The following is a 20,194-nucleotide window of genomic DNA, read 5'->3' as shown; positions in this document are numbered from 1 at the left end:
AAAACACCGTTCTTATGTTCCTCTGTAACTGACCTGTTCTGCTGCAAACCCCCCTTGTACAGGTCTGCTGTTTTCCTTGTTTATTTTGTTTATTATTGTTGTTGTTGCTGTGGCTGTTATTATTTTTGTTAAAGGTATGAGGTCCTATGTCAGGGAAGCTTTTTTTTTTCCTTCTTTTTCTCCTCAATTGTACTTGGCCAATTACCCTACTCTTCAGAGCCGTCTCGGTCGCTGCTCCACCCCCTCTGCTGATCCGGGAGGATGCAGACTACCACATGCCTCCTCCATACATGTGGAGTCACCAGCCGCTTCTTTTCACCTGACAGTGAGGAGTTTCACCAGGGGCGCATAGTGTGTGGGAGGATCACACTATTCCCCCCAGTAAAATACTTGAAAAAAATAAATAGAAAGTTCCAAACAAACAAACAAACAAACAAACATAGCCTCCTAGATGCTACAAGTTTTGAGGTGGAGAACTTGAGATGTTATTCAACAGTGAGTCTAAATAGACACCATTTATAATACATCTGTTCACAAGTCCGCTAGACGGAGCAATAAAGTGTATTTCATCTTTTTGATAGTTGGCTTCTTTTCTGAGGTAGAAACTCTTCAAATACGTCTCTCTAACTCATCCACCTTGTTGTCCAACACCACCTGCTAAGGGTTTGGTCCTTCACAGAAATCAGTTCCAGCATGCTGGCTTTTGCGGTGCTGGATAAACAAACGTCTCATAAGAGACCGACAGACGAGGAGTCACACTGGGACAGAATCACAATGACCACTGTCTCACACCGTCCATCACAGCTCTGTAAAAACTGAGACACCTGAACAAAACATCTCTGAGCAGCTCCTGACAGCCCGCAGCATACAGCCACCGTCCACCAGGCTCCGCTGAAGCCCCGACGGTCCCACAGTCCCGCCTTCTCACTGGTGACTCAGACACCCTTCCTGGTACAACACAACTCCAGATTACCCACAATCCCCAGGGAGCACTGGCACATAGCAACAGAATCCCCCACCTTTATCCGTGTACATTTACCCCCCCCCCCCGACTCCGCCCACCACCACACGACACGGTTTGGGTTCAGTGAGCCGACATACAGGGAGGACTGATTGCACGGACAGTACCTGGTATGACGGAGTCGATGCTGACGGGAGCGTGACCCCTCAGGGTGAAGCCAAAACTCTTCTTGCCCCTGTAGACCCGGACGGTTCTGTGGGGAGAGACACACGATAAGGATAATGAAGCGAAGAATTCGATCGTACGCTGAAAATAATTACAGTCAGCACACATCAGCCTCTCATTTCTTTTATAAAGAACTGAACACAAAGAGAAAGAAGAGGGAGAACACAGGAAGACAAAGAGCAAGAAGAAGTTCTAAGACCAAGCTCTTCCAGCTGATCCAGCGCCAGCTCTCCCAGCCATCAAACGGAGACAAACTTAGACGCAGATGTGGACAAAGATACTGCATGGACGGTACTGGGTGAGGCCGCCACAAATGAAAGTTCGCGTCGCCATCTTCCAATACCGGAAGCGGTTTGAGGGTGAATTCAGGGTGGGCCCAACAAAGGATGGACAAACACAACAGCTAATGGCTCCTCTATTAGCTGTTGTGTTTGTCTACATATAGAGGTCTACCTGGGGAATTTTCACAACCGACTTGCATCAAACTCTTCCTAAACTAGTATTTCTCGTCTTTTATTCAGTCTGCATTATGAATAAATACAGAGACCCCTTCACCAGAAACACAGGTCACCACCGGCTTAAATACAGAGACCCCTTCACCAGAAACACAGGTCACCACCGGCTTAAATACAGAGACCCCTTCACCAGAAACACAGGTCACCACCGGCTTAAATACAGAGACCCCTTCACCAGAAACACAGGTCACCACCGCCTTTCATCTACCAGAGATGCTTCTGTTCTGTTCATGCTGTTCCCTCAGCTACAATAAAAACGAGGCAGAGGACTCATACCATCTATCCACGTTGCCATGGAAACTACTCAGGGCAGCACAGCAGTGAGATGTAAACAATGGTCCAGGGGGGAACGGGAAAAAAAAAAACACAAAACAAAAGAAAACAGCAGCGACAACTCAGTTCTTTGATAGGCTCGCTGGCTGTTATGTAAGAGGAGATGGGTGTAGGGGAAGTGGGGGCTGGTTGGTGTTGGGTGTTGCGTTCTGGAGTCTGAGTGAGGGGCATCAGCTCAGCTTGGCATGGCGTTTTGGTGAGCATATCAGAGATGGTGGGATGACTTCGGTTTTCTCGGTGAAGGCTGGTGCTCGTCGCTCAGGGGTGTCTTCACTCCCGACAGCAGCAAACATAAATTACCCCGTCTGCTTTTCCATCATGTCATGCTCCCTCCACAACTGACAAGCGTCACCTCCAAGCCCCAGAACAATCTGTGCTCAGTGACGACAAATACAGTAACGCCACTCCTGCCAAAATATATTGTATCCTTGAAACACACATTTCCACGACAGTAGTCACAACCCGATTATGACTAGATATTAGTATGATTATGACTAGATATCAGTAACAACCCGATTATGACTATATATTAGTATGATTATGACTAGATATTAGTAACAACCCGATTATGACTAGATATTAGTATGATTATGACTAGATATTAGTAACAACCCGATTATGACTAGATATTAGTATGATTATGACTAGATATTAGTAACAACCTGATTATGACTAGATATTAGTATGATTATGACTAGATATTAGTAACAACCTGATTATGTTATCCAAAGGAATTGAATCAAGTAAAACTGGACTTGGTATATATCCGTGAAGACGTTTCGCCTCTCATCCAAGAGGCTTCATCAGTTCGTGCAACGTCTTCACGGATATATACCAAGTCCAGTTGCACTTGATTCAATTCCTTTGGATAACTATGACCTGGATGAATGAGAACATTCACAGACAACCTGATTATGACTAGATATTAGTATGATTATGACTAGATATTAGTAACAACCTGCTTACGACTAGATATTAGTATGATGACTAGATATTAGTAACAACCTGATTACAACTAGATATTAGTATGATTATGACTAGATATTAGTAACAACCTGATTACAACTAGATATTAGTATGATTATGACTAGATATTAGTAACAACCTGCTTATGACTAGATATTAGTATGATGACTAGATATTAGTAATAACCTGATTACAACTAGATATTAGTATGATTATGACTAGATATTAGTAACAACCTGATTACAACTAGACATTAGTATGATTATGACTAGATATTAGTAACAACCTGATTATGACTAGACATTAGTATGATTATGACTAGATATCAGTAACAACCTGATTATGACTAGACATTAGTATGATTATGACTAGATATCAGTAACAACCTGATTATGACTAGATATTAGTAACAACCTGATTATGACTAGATATCAGTATGATTATGACTAGATATTAGTAACAACCTGATTACAACTAGATATTAGTATGATTATGACTAGATATTAGTATGATTATGACTAGATATCAGTAACAACCTGATTATGACTAGATATTAGTATGATTATGACTAGATATCAGTAAAAACCTGATTATGACTAGATATTAGTAACAACCTGATTATGACTAGATATTTGTATGATTATGACTAGATATTAGTAACAACCTGATTATGACTAGATATTAGTATGATTATGACTAGATATTAGTAACAACCTGATTATGACTAGATAATAGTAACAACCTGATTATGACTAGACATTAGTATGATTATGACTAGATATTAGTAACAACCTGATTATGACTAGATAATAGTAACAACCTGATTATGACTAGACATTAGTATGATTATGACTAGCTATGAGTAACAACCTTTTGTAATATTTACATGTTATCATCCACAGCTTCCATAATGATCCATAAAGGTTTTTCCCCTGTCAACAACTGTTTCTTCAGCAGCTGATGTGTTAGACTTCATTTGACAGGCAGACATCAACACACCTGATAGGACCCAAAGAGACTTCGTTCAAAACCGTTTCAAGCCTTGGGTTTGCTGGGGTGCCTCAGCAAACCAAAGACAACATGTTCAAATGCCAAAGGCTGGAGACCTACAACCTTTGTCACAGGAATACAGTCAATAAATTAGAAATGCAATAAATTTGATTTGTGGCCATGGTAACCCCCTAAATTACAGCCCCCTGTCCACACACAGTATTATCATCGTACTTTAAGTACTATTCATTAGGTTTTGTTTTGTTGGTCCCCATCTCAGTCTCTCAATTTAGTTACCATGGCAACAACATCGCTATGCAATACTCTTTAGGTTTAGGGCCGGTTAAAGCCAGTTATTGGCCCGTACCATAGTAATGGCGGTGAGTTAATCTCTCAGTCCACATAACGAGCTGTCTCCCTTTGTTATGTGGCCCGTCGATGAGACTACACTGGACTGAGGTCGTCAGTTGGTGGATGAGCGATGAGACGTTTCTCCCAATAAACGTCGTGTCCAGATGACCTGACTCAACTCTCTGTGATTACATGCGACATATTCAGGGTGAGCCGGGGGGGGAGGGGTCAGAGGATCATGTAAAGCATGGGGTGGACTGCAGGTGGGCATGGAGACCCTTATGACCCTGGGCAGGGCAGTCCAGTCCTGAGCAGATGAGGACAGATTGACGGATTAGTCACTTCGTTTGCAGTAGGAGGTTCCTCCCTACACACACACACACACACACACACACACACGTGGTCTGTTGTCATGATATTAACTGTACAGCTTGTAATCGCTGTGTGGGTGGGCTGGGATGAAGAGCAGGTTAAAGGGTTGATTCCCCACAGGATCAACACGTTGCGAAGCTGCTGATCTGTGCACACACTGAGGGCTGTCTCGACATTTGGCGAAGAACGTGCTCGTTGTGTAAATGATGATCCGTGTGTCACGAGTGCCCGAGGTAGCACAGAACTTTACCCACCATGTGGACGATTTTGATGCAGGTTGAAAAGACTCAGAAGGGGGATGCATGTTTGAGGACGGAGGAAGAGTACAAAAGAGCGCGAGGTGGGCTGTGTTCGAGAGCTACGGGTGTTCACTATGTAGTACTTGGTATAGTAGCAGTAGTGTGACATACTGATCATTTCATCATTTCAGCTCCAAACTGTGACCTCAAGTCAACACGTGTGACACGACCACCCGTGACCTCTCAGAAGATCACTCTGTGGGGCGTCCGGGTAGTGTGGCGGTCTATTCCATTGCCTACCAACACGGGGATCACCTGTTTGAATTCCTATGTTACCGCCCTACAGACACAATTGGCCGTGTCTGCGGGCGGGAAGCCGGATGTGGGTATGTGTCCTGGTCACTGCACTAGCGCCTCCTCTGGTCGGTCAGGACGCCTGTATGGGGGGAAGGGGGAACTGGGGGGAATAGCGTGATCCTCCCCCACGCGCTACGTCCCCCTGGTGAAACTCCTCACTGTCAGGTGAAAAGAAGCGGCTGGTGACTCCACATGTATGGGAGGAGGCATGTGGTAGTCTGCAGCCCTCCCTGGATCGACAGAGAGGGCGGAGCAGTGACCGGGGCAGCTCGGCAGAGTGGGGTAATTGGACGGGTACAATTAGGGAGAAAAAAAAGATCGCTCTGTTCTGACGCTGCCACAGACTCACAGTTTCAGGTCATTTCTCTTGCTGCTCCACCTCTGCGGTGGAGCGTGCTCGGTTTTCTCGTGGTTAGGGTTGGGGTAGGATTGTGGATGAGCTGCTGACTAAAGAACTATTTGGTGTTTGGCATGAATTCTCCACAACAGTCAAAGACATGTGACATCTGTAAAGAAAAACTGCCATCCTATCACTAAAGAAGTAAGTGATATGAGTTAAGTGATATGAATGTCACATGTTTCATGTACCTACCTCTGATTGGGTCCTGTTGCTGGATGGCCCGGTGCTCCAGAGATGGACTTCCTGGGGCCTCGGTCTCTGTCCCCGTCCGCTCTCCCGCCCGGCTGGCCTCCGTCTCTGGGGACAGAGCTGGCCCGTTTGGATCCGTGGTGTCGCTCGGGGTTGTCCTCGCTGCGGCTGCGGCTGCGGCGGCCCTGCGGCTCGCTGATGCTCTTACTGCGGCAGATCCGGTTGATCAGGTTCTGGGATACGGCCTCATCAAAGCGTTGCCGGTGCTTCTTGGGAATGAAGATCCTGGCGAACATGGCATGAGACGGTAAAATAGAGACAGACGCAGTGTGAGTCACCCCTCGGATGGATCTGCTGCTCAATATCCCCTCCTCACAAGCATCCGTAAGGCGAACAGTCGGATCAGTTAGTCTGGTGAGGAACAGTCAACGGCAAGTCACACATCCAGTCTGAGGAGAAATAACTGATCAAAAACCATCCGCCCAAAAACGACAGGAAGAAATCCGAGCAAACAACTACTTCAACTCAACAGGCTGACTCAAAACAGGGGATGGAAAAAAGAGTCGGTTGTTCTCCATCCTAAGAGAGAAGAAGGCAGAAGTTGGAATGGAAGTCAGAGAGACGGAGAAAGACTGGTAGCGAGAGAGAGAGTGAGAGAGAGAGAGCGACAGAGAGAGAGAGACACAGAGGGAGAGCGAGACAGCGAGAGAGCAAGAGAGCGAGAGAGAGACACAGAGACGCAGAGAGAGACACAGAGAGAGAGAGAGCAAGAGAGAGACAGAGAGAGACAGCGAGAGAGAGACAGAGAGAGAGAGAGAGAGAGAGAGAGAGAGAGAGAGAGAGAGAGAGAGAGAGAGAGAGAGAGCAAGAGAGACAGAGAGAGACAGAGAGAGACAGCGAGAGAGAGCAAGACAGCGAGAGAGAGACAGAGAGAGACAGCGAGAGAGAGACAGAGAGAGAGAGAGAGAGAGAGACAGAGAGAGAGAGAGAGAGACAGACAGAGAGAGAGAGACAGAGAGAGAGACACACAGAGAGAGAGACACACACAGAGAGAGAGGGAGGTATATTCTCTGAGGATCGTGAGGCTGAGTGAGGCAGGCGTCACTGGAGCCTCTGTGGAGTTTTACTGCAGCAGTGTGAAGAACCAGTATACAGCAACAGCCAAGGTGTGGGAGTGTTAGCATGGGAAATCTCTTCCGCTCTCTCTCTCTCTCTCTCTCTCTCTCTCTGTTGCTCTCTCTTTCTGTCTCTCTCTCTCGCTCTGTCTGTCTCTCTCTTTTGCTTGCGCTCTCTTTCTGTCTCTTGCTCTCTCTCCTTCTGTCTCTCTCTCTCTTGCTCTCTCTCTCGCTCTGTTGCTTTCTGTCTCTCTCACTCTCTCGCTCTGTCTCTCTCTCTTGCTGTCTCTCTCTTGCTCTCTCGCCCCCTTTCTGTCTCTCTCTCATGCTCTGTCTCTCTCTCGCACTCTGTCGCTCTCTCCTTCTGTCTCTCTCTCTCGCTCTGTTGCTTTCTGTCTCTCTCACTCTCTGTCTCTCTCTCTTGCTCTCTCGCTCCCTTTCTGTCTCTCTCTCGTGCTCTGTCTCTCTCTCTCCCTTTCTGCCTCTCTCTCTGTCTGTCTCTGTCGGTCTTTGCCTCTTTCTCTCTCTCCGTCTCTGTCTCTCTCACTCATCTGCACACACAGACACACAATCATAGTTGCACATTAACACACAAGCAACACACAACACCCACGCGCACACGCACACAGTTTTCCTTCACCGTGTCGTTTTTCATTAGCGAGAGGAGCGCTGTCCTAATCGTCTCATCTTCCTGTTGACCTTTTCAGTTTTAACGTTCTGAACAGTGTAACGCCACTTCTGGCAGCCAAAGACAGGCAGAGAACCAGAACGGCCGACCAGTTCCATTCCAGACCCAGCAGTCCGGAGGTGCACCGCAGAACTAACTCGTCACTGAAAGTTTGCATGTGAAGTTAAAAGACCAAACCCAAGTTCATCAACGTTCGCCCTCAGCAGGTAGACGTGTAGTGTGAGACATGTAGTGTGAGACATGTAGTGTGAGACGGGGTCCTGCACACAGCCACAGTGCTGAGATGAAAGGATAAAGACATTCACTACATGTTGTGACACAGGTTAAATGACTAACCGAGTCTTTACAGTAAGACCGGCGTCGTCTGCATACAGTCGCATCTATGATGACAGAGCCATGAGAGTCTGTGTCCCCCGCAGTGACGGAGACAGTAAAACATATTGTGTCGTCCTCCCCGAGTCAGGACTCGCTGCTGCAGCAGCTGACAGCACAGAACAGCATCTCATTCAAGTGATGGGGACCGCTGCCAAGAGCGCAAAACACCCACAACTCACGCACAACAACACACGTGCAGGCTCTCTCTCTCTCTCTCTCTCTCTCTCTCTCTCTCTCTCTCTCTCTCTCTCTCTCTCTCTCTCTCACTCTCTCTCTCTCTCACTCACTCTCTCGCTTGCTCACTCTCTCTCTCACTCACTCTCTCTCTCACTCTCTCTCTCACTCTCTCTCTCTCTCACTCACTCTCTCGCTTGCTCACTCTCTCTCTCGCTCTCTCTCACTCACTCGATCGCTCTCGCTCTCTCTCTCTCTCACTCACTCTCTCGCTTGCTCACTCTCTCTCTCGCTCTCTCTCACTCACTCGCTCTCTCTCTCTCACTCGCTCTCTCGCTCTCTCTCTCTCTCACTCACTCACTCGATCGCTCTCTCTCTCTCTCTCTCTCTCTCTCTCTCACTCACTCACTCGATCGCTCTCTCTCTCTCACTCGCTCTCGCTTGCTCACTCTCTCTCTCGCTCTCTCTCTCACTCGCTCTCTCTCTCTCACTCGCTCTCTCTCTCTCACTCGCTCTCTCTCTCTCTCGCTCTCTCTCTCTCTCACTCACTCGATCACTTGCTCACTCTCTCTCTCGCTCGCTCTCTCTCTCTCTTGCTTGCTTGCTCTCTCTTGCACACACACACACACACACACACAGACACACACAGAGCTTTCTATAACCCAGAGCCAGTGTGAGCACCATGCATGGTCACAGCAGCCAGGTGACATGCTGAACATGCAGACTGCAGTATTCTGCTGAGAGATCACAGAAAACCAAAACAACCAGAACAATGCATCAAAAGTCGGCAGTCGGTTAATTGATCACATGCAGGTTGAATTGTCATGGCAATAAAATGACTAACTCAGGGTGGTAAAAAGACTGGTTCTGACTCCCACCCACACCAGTCTGTGTAGGCCAGGTTTATCCGGCTGGCTGGGCTATTTTTCACCGTGTGGATGAGATGAATCAGCCACAAACAGACTTTGTAGATGAATGTATCGCCTGAAAAACAGCAACGGTCGAGTAATTAGGTAGCAAACAAAACCAAAGTGAGGGAGAGGAGGAAAACAAGAAACGCTACAACACCCCACTTGTCCCCAGCAGCCTCATTATGCCACAGGGAAAAAAAACTAATCAGGCGGCTAATTAAAGCAAACGGGTGAGAGAGAAAAGCAACTTCACAACAGATCTCAGTTGTGTCCACTGTGAGGCAGTGGAGGTGCTTATCTGCCCCTAATTAGTCACCACTGTTTCAGCATTTTACCTTCCTCTAATCTGATTAATACAGAACACCCTCCACCCTGGTCACGTGGCCCACTGTGAAGTGTGGCTTCCATTATAAACCAGTAAGTCACAGTCTCAGGTGGCAGTCTATAGACAGACTAGAAACAGTTTCCCCTCTGGGATGAACAAAGTATTCTGATTCTGTTTCTGATAGAAAAAGGCAATTCTATTATATCAATATATAAAATAGTATAATCCATCCATTATCCGGACCGCTTATCCTGCACTCAGGGTCGAGACAGTACAAGCCTGTTTCATGCCATACGCAACCATCGCCTGTCCATAGCATGAAACAGGCTTGTACTGTCTCATAGAGAATTTACTTAACTGGATTTTTATATATATATATATATAGCGGTTTTTTTTCCAAAACCGTCAATGGTGTTGTTGAGTGCTCGTCTAACGAGGAGCGGAATATCAGCACGGATACAGGAAAAAAAGATTTTAATGCATAGCAGTACAGGCCTGTTTCGTGGAAAACACTTTTACAAATTTTTGGATGAGTGCTTTACCCCAGACCACCAACTGAGGAAAATATTCAACAGGAACACAGTCAAAATGAGCTACAGCTGCATGCTGGATGTTCAGCAGGTTATTTCATCCCACAACACAAGCATCACGGCCAAGGCACTGAGCCCCTCACCGCAACAAAACACCTCCAACTGCAACTGCCATGTTGAGGCCTCGTGTCCTCTAGAAGGGAGGGAGTCATCTACCAGGCATCGGTGACAAGAGCAGACAACTGCAATGTGGACACTTACGTGGGATTAACAGAGAGGCCCTTTTAAAATGAGGATTAACGCCCATATGAGCAGCTTCAGAAATGAGCATGCGAAAAATGCAACGACCTTGAGCCGCCACATTTGGTCACTGGTAGACAAGTGTATCGGTTATTCTGTCTCATGGAAAACCCTTACGAAGAGTAGTGCATATTCAGTTAGGGGCAAAAGATGTAACCTGTGCTTGGCAGAAAAGTATTTTATTATTTGCAGACCTGATATGTCCACATTGAATAACAGAAACTTATTGGCCACCAGTTGTAGACACCGGAAAAAAATGGCGACTGTGGTGGCAGTCAGCTGTACTCGCTGCTCACTGTGGCCCTTCACACACACACACACACACACACACACACACACACACACACACACACGGAGGGACAACTGACACGGATCAATACAAACCATCACCATCCCGGTGGTAGTACAGGCGTAACTTATGGGGGGGTCAGGGGGGACATGTCCCCCTCAACATTTAGAAGAGGTGAATTTGTCCCCCCAAAAACATATCATGAATGATAATGTTACCTCCCTCGCCAAAAAAGGTAAAATAACAACACCGACAGTCGAACTACTTAAAATGTCGTTCCTACTTGTTTTCCAACGATGTCCTACACCCCCATGCTTGGACCATACCATGTTAACCTTGCCCCTGGGACTGCCGACCTCGTTGCTGTCTTGCGGTTGCCCCTGGCAACCAGGAGGCCGGAGCATGAATGATGGCGTAAGCAAGTGTAAGTAACGTAGCTAGCCAGCTTGCTTGTCCAGCCCAGTACACCACCCTTTCTTACCTTTGGGCTTTCTGAGTTAGATTTTCTGACGTATTTCCGGATGAATTATAGCCTTATCTAGTTTATAACGTGTGTTTGGGGTTATCAGTTCAGACCCCCTCACGAACTAGCTAGCTAGCGCTTGCTAACAGTAGCCCCTAGACGTTTATGGTAGTGTAACCGGTTATTTTGTTGCCCGGTGCGGGATTCGATACGGGGTGTACTGCACCACAAGGCGACGTCACTAACCGCTCGGCTAAAGGGTCAGACCCGTTAGCTAGGGGCTAACGTGTCTTATTAGTAGTTTACAGTCGTCACCCTCTCCCGGAAGCGCGCTCCGAAGAGACTTCTGAGGATCTGCGCACTTCCGGGTCCCACCGCTGCCACCAATGTAACCGGTTATTTTCTTGCCCGGTGCGGGATTCGATACGGGGTGTACTGCACCACAAGGCGACACCACTGACCGCTCGGCTAAAGGGTCAGACCCGTTAGCTAGCTAGGGGCTAACGTGTCTTATTAGTAGTTTGCACTAGCTAGCTAGCGCTTGCTAACAGTAGCCCCTAGACGTTTATGTTAGCTTAAATGAGCTTGAACTGCTAATTTCGGGCACATGAGATAACATGATAGCTACATCTAAAAAAAGAGCAAGTTGGTGCATACAAATTCACCAGAACGCAGGAAATTAAATGTGTGATGTTCAAAACTTCCGGGGGGAAGGACCCCCTGACCCCCCGCTAAATGTGCCCCCCCCCAATGTTCAAGTGAAACTTACTCCACTGGTTGGTCGCGTGCGTTTTTTCAAATGTCAACACGTGTAAATAAAACCCTTTTCATTACAAACAAATCCATGGCTTTGTCGTGTAAATAACTTTGTAAACATTAAACTTGTAATTATAACAATGACATTATTCACTCACGACACGGCCTGTGGCGTCGACAGGGCGGCTGTCTCGTGTGTCCTCAGCGTTGTGACGAAACTACCGCGAACGAGCTCGGGCGACTTCCTCAACATGACCGACAGGAAATGACGACTAACACTTGTCAAAATAAAAGTCTTGTCAGAATAAAAGTCGTTAGGCCTTAAAGACAACACGGTCATGTTGACCGTCCATGGTGGTTTTCGGTGGATCTTATCGTAACTTCTTTTTTTTGGGTGCGATTGATCTAAAGCTCATTTTTTGCCTACTGTAAACTACTAATAAGACAATTTAGCCCCTAGCTAACGGGTCTGACCCTTTAGCCGAGCGCTTAGTGGTGTCCCCTTGTGGTGCAGTACACCCCGTATCGAACCCCGCACCGGGCAAGAAGATAACCGGTTACACTACCAACACGGGGATCGCCGGTTCGAAACCCCGTGTTACCTCCGGCTTGGTCGGGCCTCGCGACAGACAATTGGCCGTGTCTGCAGGTGGGAAGCCGGATGTGGGCATGTGTCCTTGTCGCTGCACTAGCGCCTCCTCTGGTCAGTCTGTTCAGGGGGAGGGGGGGGGAAACTGGGGGGAACAGCTTGTGCCGCATTCGTTTGTGCCCGGAGGTGGGAGGTCGGAAGTTAGGAACATGTAACTACCGACATCCTTGCGTTCGAGCTACCAGGAGGGGAGGGGAGGGGTGGGGCGACGGGGGTGGCGTAGCGGTCCATTCCGTTGCCTACCAACACGGGGATCGCCGGGTCGAATCCCCGTGTTACCTCCGGCTTGGTCGGGTGTCCCTACAGACACAATTGGCCTTGTCTGCGGGTGGGAAGTCGGATGTGGGTATGTGTCCTGGTCGCTGCACTAGCGCCTCCTCTGGTCGGTCGGGGCGCCCCCGGATCGGCAGAGGGGGTAGAGCAGCGAACGGGACGGCTCAAAAAGAGTGGGGTAATTGGCCAGATACGGGGGGGGCTACCAGGTGGGAAAAACATGGACGCCCGCAATGCTGAGCAGCAGAAGCTGCAGTGATGTTTCATCCATGTGGGAGAAGGCCAGAGTGGATTTCAGTGATGTTTCATCCATGTGGGAGAAGGCCAGACAGGATTTCAGTGATGTTTCATCCATGTGGGAGAAGGCCAGAGTGGATTTCAGTGATGTTTCATCCATGTGGGAGAAGGCCAGAGTGGATTTCAGTGATGTTTCATCCATGTGGGAGAAGGCCAGACAGGATTTCAGTGATGTTTCATCCATGTGGGAGAAGGCCAGAGTGGATTTCAGTGATGTTTCATCCATGTGGGAGAAGGCCAGACAGGATTTCAGTGATGTTTCATCCATGTGGGAGAAGGCCTGAGTGGATTTCAGTAATGTTTCATCCATGTGGGAGAAGGCCAGAGTGGATTTCAGTGATGTTTCATCCATGTGGGAGAAGGCCAGAGTGGAGTTCAGTGATGTTTCATCCATGTGGGAGAAGGCCAGAGTGGATTTCAGTGATGTTTCATCCATGTGGGAGAAGGCCAGAGTGGATTTCAGAGATGTTTCATCCATGTGGGAGAAGGCCAGAGTGGATTTCAGTGATGTTTCATCCATGTGGGAGAAGGCCAGAGTGGAGTTCAGTGATGTTTCATCCATGTGGGAGAAGGCCAGAGTGGATTTCAGTGATGTTTCATCCATGTGGGAGAAGGCCAGAGTGGATTTCAGTGATGTTTCATCCATGTGGGAGAAGGTCAGAGTGGATTTCAGTGATGTTTCATCCATGTGGGAGAAGGCCAGAGTGGATTTCAGTGATGTTTCATCCATGTGGGAGAAGGTCAGAGTGGATTTCAGTGATGTTTCATCCATGTGGGAGAAGGCCAGACAGGATTTCAGTGATGTTTCATCCATGTGGGAGGAGGCCAGAGTGGATTTCAGTGATGTTTCATCCATGTGGGAGAAGGCCAGAGCGGATTTCAGTGACAGCAGTGTTGTCATATTCTCTTCAACAATAGGCTGGAATACTTTTTTTATATCATCATGGTTCAGTTTTCTTCTCGTTATCGTTGCCAACGAGCATTCTCAAGTTAGTGACCTTGTGATTAGCGATAGCTTCACCTTTTAAAACCGCTAATAACAACTAATATTTAATTTTATATGTTTAACCAACTATTGTGTAGGGCATCTTTATTGATCTAAAAACATACCATGGTGGAAATCAAACTTAAAGGTGTTTTTAAAAGCATACAATCTTGTAAATATTGATAAAGATTAATATTATTTTACCATTGACACCGTGGGCAGCCATGTTGATGTGACGTCATATAATTCCGTGTCGTGAACTGGGGGTTGAGAAAAGCAACCCGAGTTCGCGACTAGGAACTCCGAGTTCACGCGCCGTTTTATTTGATTTTTCCTAGTGGGAACTGGGAATTTCCGACCTCCGAGCTATAATCAAACGCAGCATTGATCCTCCCGCGCGCTACGTTCCCCTGGTGAAACTCCTCACTGTCAGGTGAAAAGAAGCGGCTGGCGACCCCACTTGTATGGGAGGAGGCTTGTGGTAGTCTGCAGCCCTCCCCGGATCACCAGAGGGGGTGGAGCAGAGACCGGGACGGCTCGGAAGAGTGGGGTAAATGGCTAAGTACAATTGGGGGGGGGGGGATCCAGGTAAGGGTTTCTCTCAATAAACGTTGTGTCCAGATGAACTGATTCAACTTTCTGGTATGGACAGCGGTTTAAGTCCTCTGATTATCAGAATTAAAATCAGAATCTAACACTATCATGATCTAACAGTCCAACTAAAAGAGGTATGGGATGCTGTTCCCGGCGCTGTACATTCAACAAGCAACCACCTGAATAGAAACCATGCGGAGCGGAGGTGGGTGAGAGAACACATTCACCTCTGTTCTGCCTCTCTGGTATCTGCAGTCTATTCATGACAGTGTTGCTGCTTATCTAATATGTGATCTTGTGTGCATGTGTGTAGGTCTGTGACTGGGTGAATGTGTGCGCACCTACAAAATATGTTAGCATGTGTGTACTTGCATGGGTACACTCACGCACGAGTGTGTGCGTGCGCACACCTGCACTAGTCACATAGTCATTGTCACTAGTGCTCTTTCACAGGTCTGGACCACGGACGGACCACGCCAGGGACCACTGAGCAACTGGTCCAGACCACGGACAGACCACGCCAGGGACCACTGAGCAACTGGTCCGGACCACGGATGGACCACAAGGACCACACCAGCGACCACTGAGCAACTTGTCTGGACCACGGATGGACCACAAGGACCACACCAGCGACCACTGAGCAACTTGTCTGGACCACGGATGGACCACAAGGACCACACCAGCGACCACTGAGCAACTGGTCCGGACCACAGACGGACCACAAGGACCACACCAGCGACCACTGAGCAACTTGTCTGGACCACGGATGGACCACAAGGACCACACCAGCGACCACTGAGCAACTGGTCCGGACCACAGACGGACCACAAGGACCACACCAGCGACCACTGAGCAACTGGTCCGGACCACAGACGGACCACAAGGACCACACCAGCGACCACTGTGCAACTTGTCTGGACCATGGATGGACCACAAGGACCACACCAGCGACCACTGAGCAACTTGTCTGGACCACGGATGGACCACAAGGACCATGCCAGGGACCACTGAGCAACTGGTCCGGACCACAGATGGACCACAAGGACCATGCCAGGGACCACTGAGCAACTTGTCCGGACCATGGATGGACCACAAGGACCACACCAGCGACCACTGAGCAACTTGTCTGGACCAAGGATGGACCACAAGGACCACACCAGCGACCACTGAGCAACTTGTCCGGACCATGGATGGACCACAAGGACCACACCAGCGACCACTGAGCAACTTGTCTGGACCACAGATGGACCACAAGGACCATGCCAGGGACCACTGAGCAACTGGTCCGGACCACAGACGGACCACAAGGACCACGCAAGGGACTACTGAGCAACTGTTCCGGGCCACGGATGGACCACAAGGACCACACCAGTGACCACTGAACAACTGGTCCGGACCACGGACAGACCACAAGGACCACGCCAGGGACCACTGAGCAACTGGCCCAACCACAAGGACCATGCGACGGACCACTAAGCAACTGGTGTGGACCACAAAGACCACTGGTCCATATTTATAAACAGTTAAATGAAATAATAAATCTATCTATCTATCGATATAGACAGATAAATAGATAGATACAGACAGATAGATAGATCGATAGATAGATCGATATAGACAGATAGATAGATAGATATAGACAGATAGATAGATGGATAGATAGATAGATAGATAGATAGATAGATAGATAGATAGATAGATAGATAGATAGATAGATAGATAGATAGATAGATAGATAGATAGATAGATAGATAGATAGATAGATAGATAGATAGATAGAGACAGATAGATGGATAGATGGATAGATAGATAGATCGATATAGACAGATAGATAGATGGATAGATAGATAGATAGATAGATAGATAGATAGATAGATAGATAGATAGATAGATAGATAGATAGATAGATAGATAGATAGATAGATAGATAGATAGATAGATAGATAGATAGATAGAGACAGATAGACAGATAGATGATAGATAGATAGATCGATATAGACAGATAGATAGATAGATAGATAGATAGATAGATAGATAGATAGATAGATAGATAGATAGATAGATTTATTCGGTTACTAGCACATGTCAGTGTGAATGTGTGTCGTGTCTGCATGCATACGTATCATTGTGTGCACACATGCGTGTCGGAGTGGATGCAGTTGTGCAGGTGTGAGTATGTGTGCATGCATATGTGCATGAAATCACGCAGCTGTTAGCATCAGGGTTACTGCTGCAGGGCTTACGTTACGCTTCCCCCTCACTACACGGTGGATCAAACTGTTGAAAAGTCACCTCACCACCGAAAAGTTTTCTCGGAACTAATTGAGAGCTCTGATTTGACCTAATTTACACAGAGTGGCGATCTATATTTATCTGGGGGTGTGTGGGAGAAAGGGAGGAGGGAGAAAGGAAGGAGAGATTTCTCTGATGGGAAGAATGACAAGCAGAAATCTATATGCGGAAGACCTCGTTTTCGTTCTAGTGTCCAGTTGTGGTAATGTAGGCTAGCCATGTTGTGCTGCCTGAATGCACGTGTGATCTGGTGCCGCTGCAACTGCATGTGTGCTTAATGCCACGACGGTTTAGATCTGGGCCGGTCTTTTCTGAGTTTTCAGGCCTGCTTGGTTGTGTCAGACTGACCGGTCCAGCCCCTTAGTGGCAGACCCCACATTTAATACCACACCCAGCGGAATGAAAGCAGGGTCACGTGATTAAAGCGCATTATTGGGGTCACTACGCTGCTGGTCCATGTCCAGGGCTCGGCAGGACGACAGGTTTACACACTTGGTCGGTAAAAACAAGGTCAGCCATATTTCACTTCACATCTCCTGGCCACACATTGAGGTCAGTCGCTAACATTAAGGAATGACAGTGACAAAAAATAAAGACAGAAAGACCCAGAGAGCAGCTGTACACTCTGAATCTCAAGTCCAAACAAAGGCCGATAACAGGCTGGAAAATAACGCAAAAGTGATGCGTAAAAAGAAGTACACTGCTGTGAAGAAGTATTTGTCCCCTTCCTGAGTTCCTCTATTTTTGCACATTTGTCACACTGCATCGTTTCCCATCTTCACACATAATGCTATGTAAGATGAAGCGAACCCGGGTAAACGCCAAAATCCAGTTTTACAAATTATGATTTTTATCTATTTGAGTAAAAAAGTTCTCCAACATCAACTGAACTTGTGTGGAAAAGGTAATTGCCCCCTTCGTTACTCAATCAACTAATTAACCAAATTTAATTGATGACTGGATTCAATTAGAGCAGAGACTCCCAGGCCTGATTCTTACCAGCCCTGTTGAATCTAAACATGACTTACATGAAACCTTACCATCAGCGTGAAGGAGGCTGCAAGGTCTCCACGAGCAGCACGCTGTGCTGCCGTCAACAGAAGTCCCAGAACAGATGAGACAAATGTTCATCAGAACGTGACCTCCGCTGCACACTGGGGCGGTTTGCAGCTGGGTGTGAAATGGCCGGGATGAGAGTCAGCACCTCCAAGTCTGAGGCCATGGTTCTCCGCCGGAACATGGTGGATTGCTCCCTCCGGGTTGGGGATGAGTTGTTGCCTCCAGTGAAGGAGTTCAAGTCTCTTGGGGTCTTGTTCACGAGTGAGGGTAGGATGGAGCGGGAGATTGTCAGGTGGATTGGTGCAGCATCAGCAGTAATGTGGACATTGTACTGGACCATTGTGGTGAAGAGGGAGCTGAGCCGGAAGGCAAAGCTCTCAGTTTATCAGTCAGTCTTCCTTCCAGCCCTCAGCTGTGGTCATGAGCTTTGGGTAGTGACCGAAAGGGTGAGATGGTGGATACAAGAGGCTGAGATGAGTTTCCTCCGTAGGGTGTCTGGGCTCAGCCTTAGAGATAGGGTGAGGAGCTCAGACATCCGGAGGGAGCTCGGAGTAGAGCTGCTGCTCCTTAGCATCAAAAGGAGCCAGTTGAGGTGGTTCGGGCATCTGATCAGGATGCCTCCTGGGCACCTTCCTTTGGAGGTTTTCCGGGCATGTCCAACTGGGAGGAGACCCCGGGGTAGACCCAGAACTTGCTGGAGGGACTACATGTCCAATCTGGCCTGGGAACGCCTTGGAATCCCCCGGAAGGAGCTGGAGGGCGTTGCTGGGGAGAGGGACGTCTGGGGGGGCCGTCCCGGTCGCTGCTCCACCCCCTCTGCCGATCCGGGGAGGGCTTCAGACTACCACATGCCTCCTGCAAAACATGTGGAGTCGCCAGCCGCTTCTTTTCACATGACAGTGAGGAGTTTCACCAGGGGGATGTAGCACATGGAAGGATCACGCTATTCCCCCCAGTTCCCCCTCCCCCTGAACAGGCATCCCCACCGACCAGAGGAGGCGCTAGTGCAGCGACCAGGACACATACCCACATCCGGCCTCCCACCTGCAGACACTGTCTATTGTGTCTGTAGGGCACCGGACACCTAAAATGTGATTTTGAATGGATGCACTGGTAGCAACCTTTCACCCAGTAGAGCTGCAGGTTGTATGTCTTCTGTATGTCACCATGTGAGACAGCCGTGAATGGGTGGCTCAACACGAGCTGCGCTCTTATTTCTGTTAATGAGCCAAAAACCAGAGCGAGCTTCCTCTTTAAACCTGCTACCGAGAAGTCCTTCTTCACCTGCTACACGGCTCAGCGAAAACAGACAAGTTTGGGTAAAATACGAGATGCTGTAGTTTAAAAAGAACATTTATTCAATCCTGACTTTCACACACACACACACACACACACACACACACACACTTGAGGAGATCACAGAGTAAAAGAGGTGCATCACTCATCATCACTTGTACCGGGAGCAGGCAGGAAAACAGGCCTCTGTTCTGTTAAATCTGGTCATTTACAACTAAAGTACTGTGACATGTCACAAGATCATTCATTACCTGCACTGTCAACTGTGCACTCAAATGAAATCGACCAGGTGAGGAGATGATCAGCCAGGTCAAGTCAGCCAAGCTGATTTGTTGTTTAAACAGTCTGCATGTCTGTTAGCACAATATCTAGGTTACAGAGACTTAAAAACTACAAATATGTTAAACATCAACAGTATTGTCATTACACTCACACACAGGATTACACCATCGGTTAGGTGCTTTTATCCCAAACCGGTTAAGAACCAGAGCACATACGCATGTGACGTGGGTGAAGCCTGGCTGTGTTAATGTTCCCATTAACACAACTGGACCGCTCCAACGACACTAACACAGGTACAGACTAATGCATATGCAAATGTATATGCAAATCTTGCTGCAGGTGACAGGATGAAGCAACCACTTATGCACTGATTCATATATTGCATAAGTACATTAAAGTAATTGTGCAGCTCATAACTAGCAGCAGTACCAGTGGACATATGGACTATAACCCCATGCAGAACACATAACTAGTATCATTACTATCATCAGTAACAGTGGACATATGGACTATGACCCCGTGCAGAACACATAACTAGTATCATTACTAGCATCAGTTCCAGTGGACATATGGACTATAACCCCGTGCAGAACACATAACTAGTATCATTACTAGCATCAGTACCAGTGGACATATGGACTAT

The 20,194-nt window shown here is 47.7% G+C and overlaps 1 protein-coding gene across 1 annotated transcript in view; it reads right to left on the bottom strand.

The window, feature by feature from the left end:
* grid2ipb (glutamate receptor, ionotropic, delta 2 (Grid2) interacting protein, b) overlaps positions 1 to 20,194 on the bottom strand; it is a 63,003-nt gene that overhangs the window by 28,666 nt on the left and 14,143 nt on the right. Inside the window, exons 5-7 of the mRNA XM_056297588.1 lie at positions 5,902 to 6,183; positions 1,129 to 1,214; positions 825 to 948 (exon numbers count right to left, since the gene is read on the bottom strand). Of these exons, the coding sequence (XP_056153563.1) occupies positions 825 to 948; positions 1,129 to 1,214; positions 5,902 to 6,183 (492 nt within the window). The remainder of the gene's footprint in view (positions 1 to 824; positions 949 to 1,128; positions 1,215 to 5,901; positions 6,184 to 20,194) is intronic.

The sequence above is a fragment of the Lampris incognitus genome, chromosome 17 (genome assembly GCF_029633865.1).
Source record: "Lampris incognitus isolate fLamInc1 chromosome 17, fLamInc1.hap2, whole genome shotgun sequence".
NCBI lineage: Eukaryota > Metazoa > Chordata > Actinopteri > Lampriformes > Lampridae > Lampris > Lampris incognitus.
This window is presented reverse-complemented; position numbering and strand designations above follow the sequence as displayed.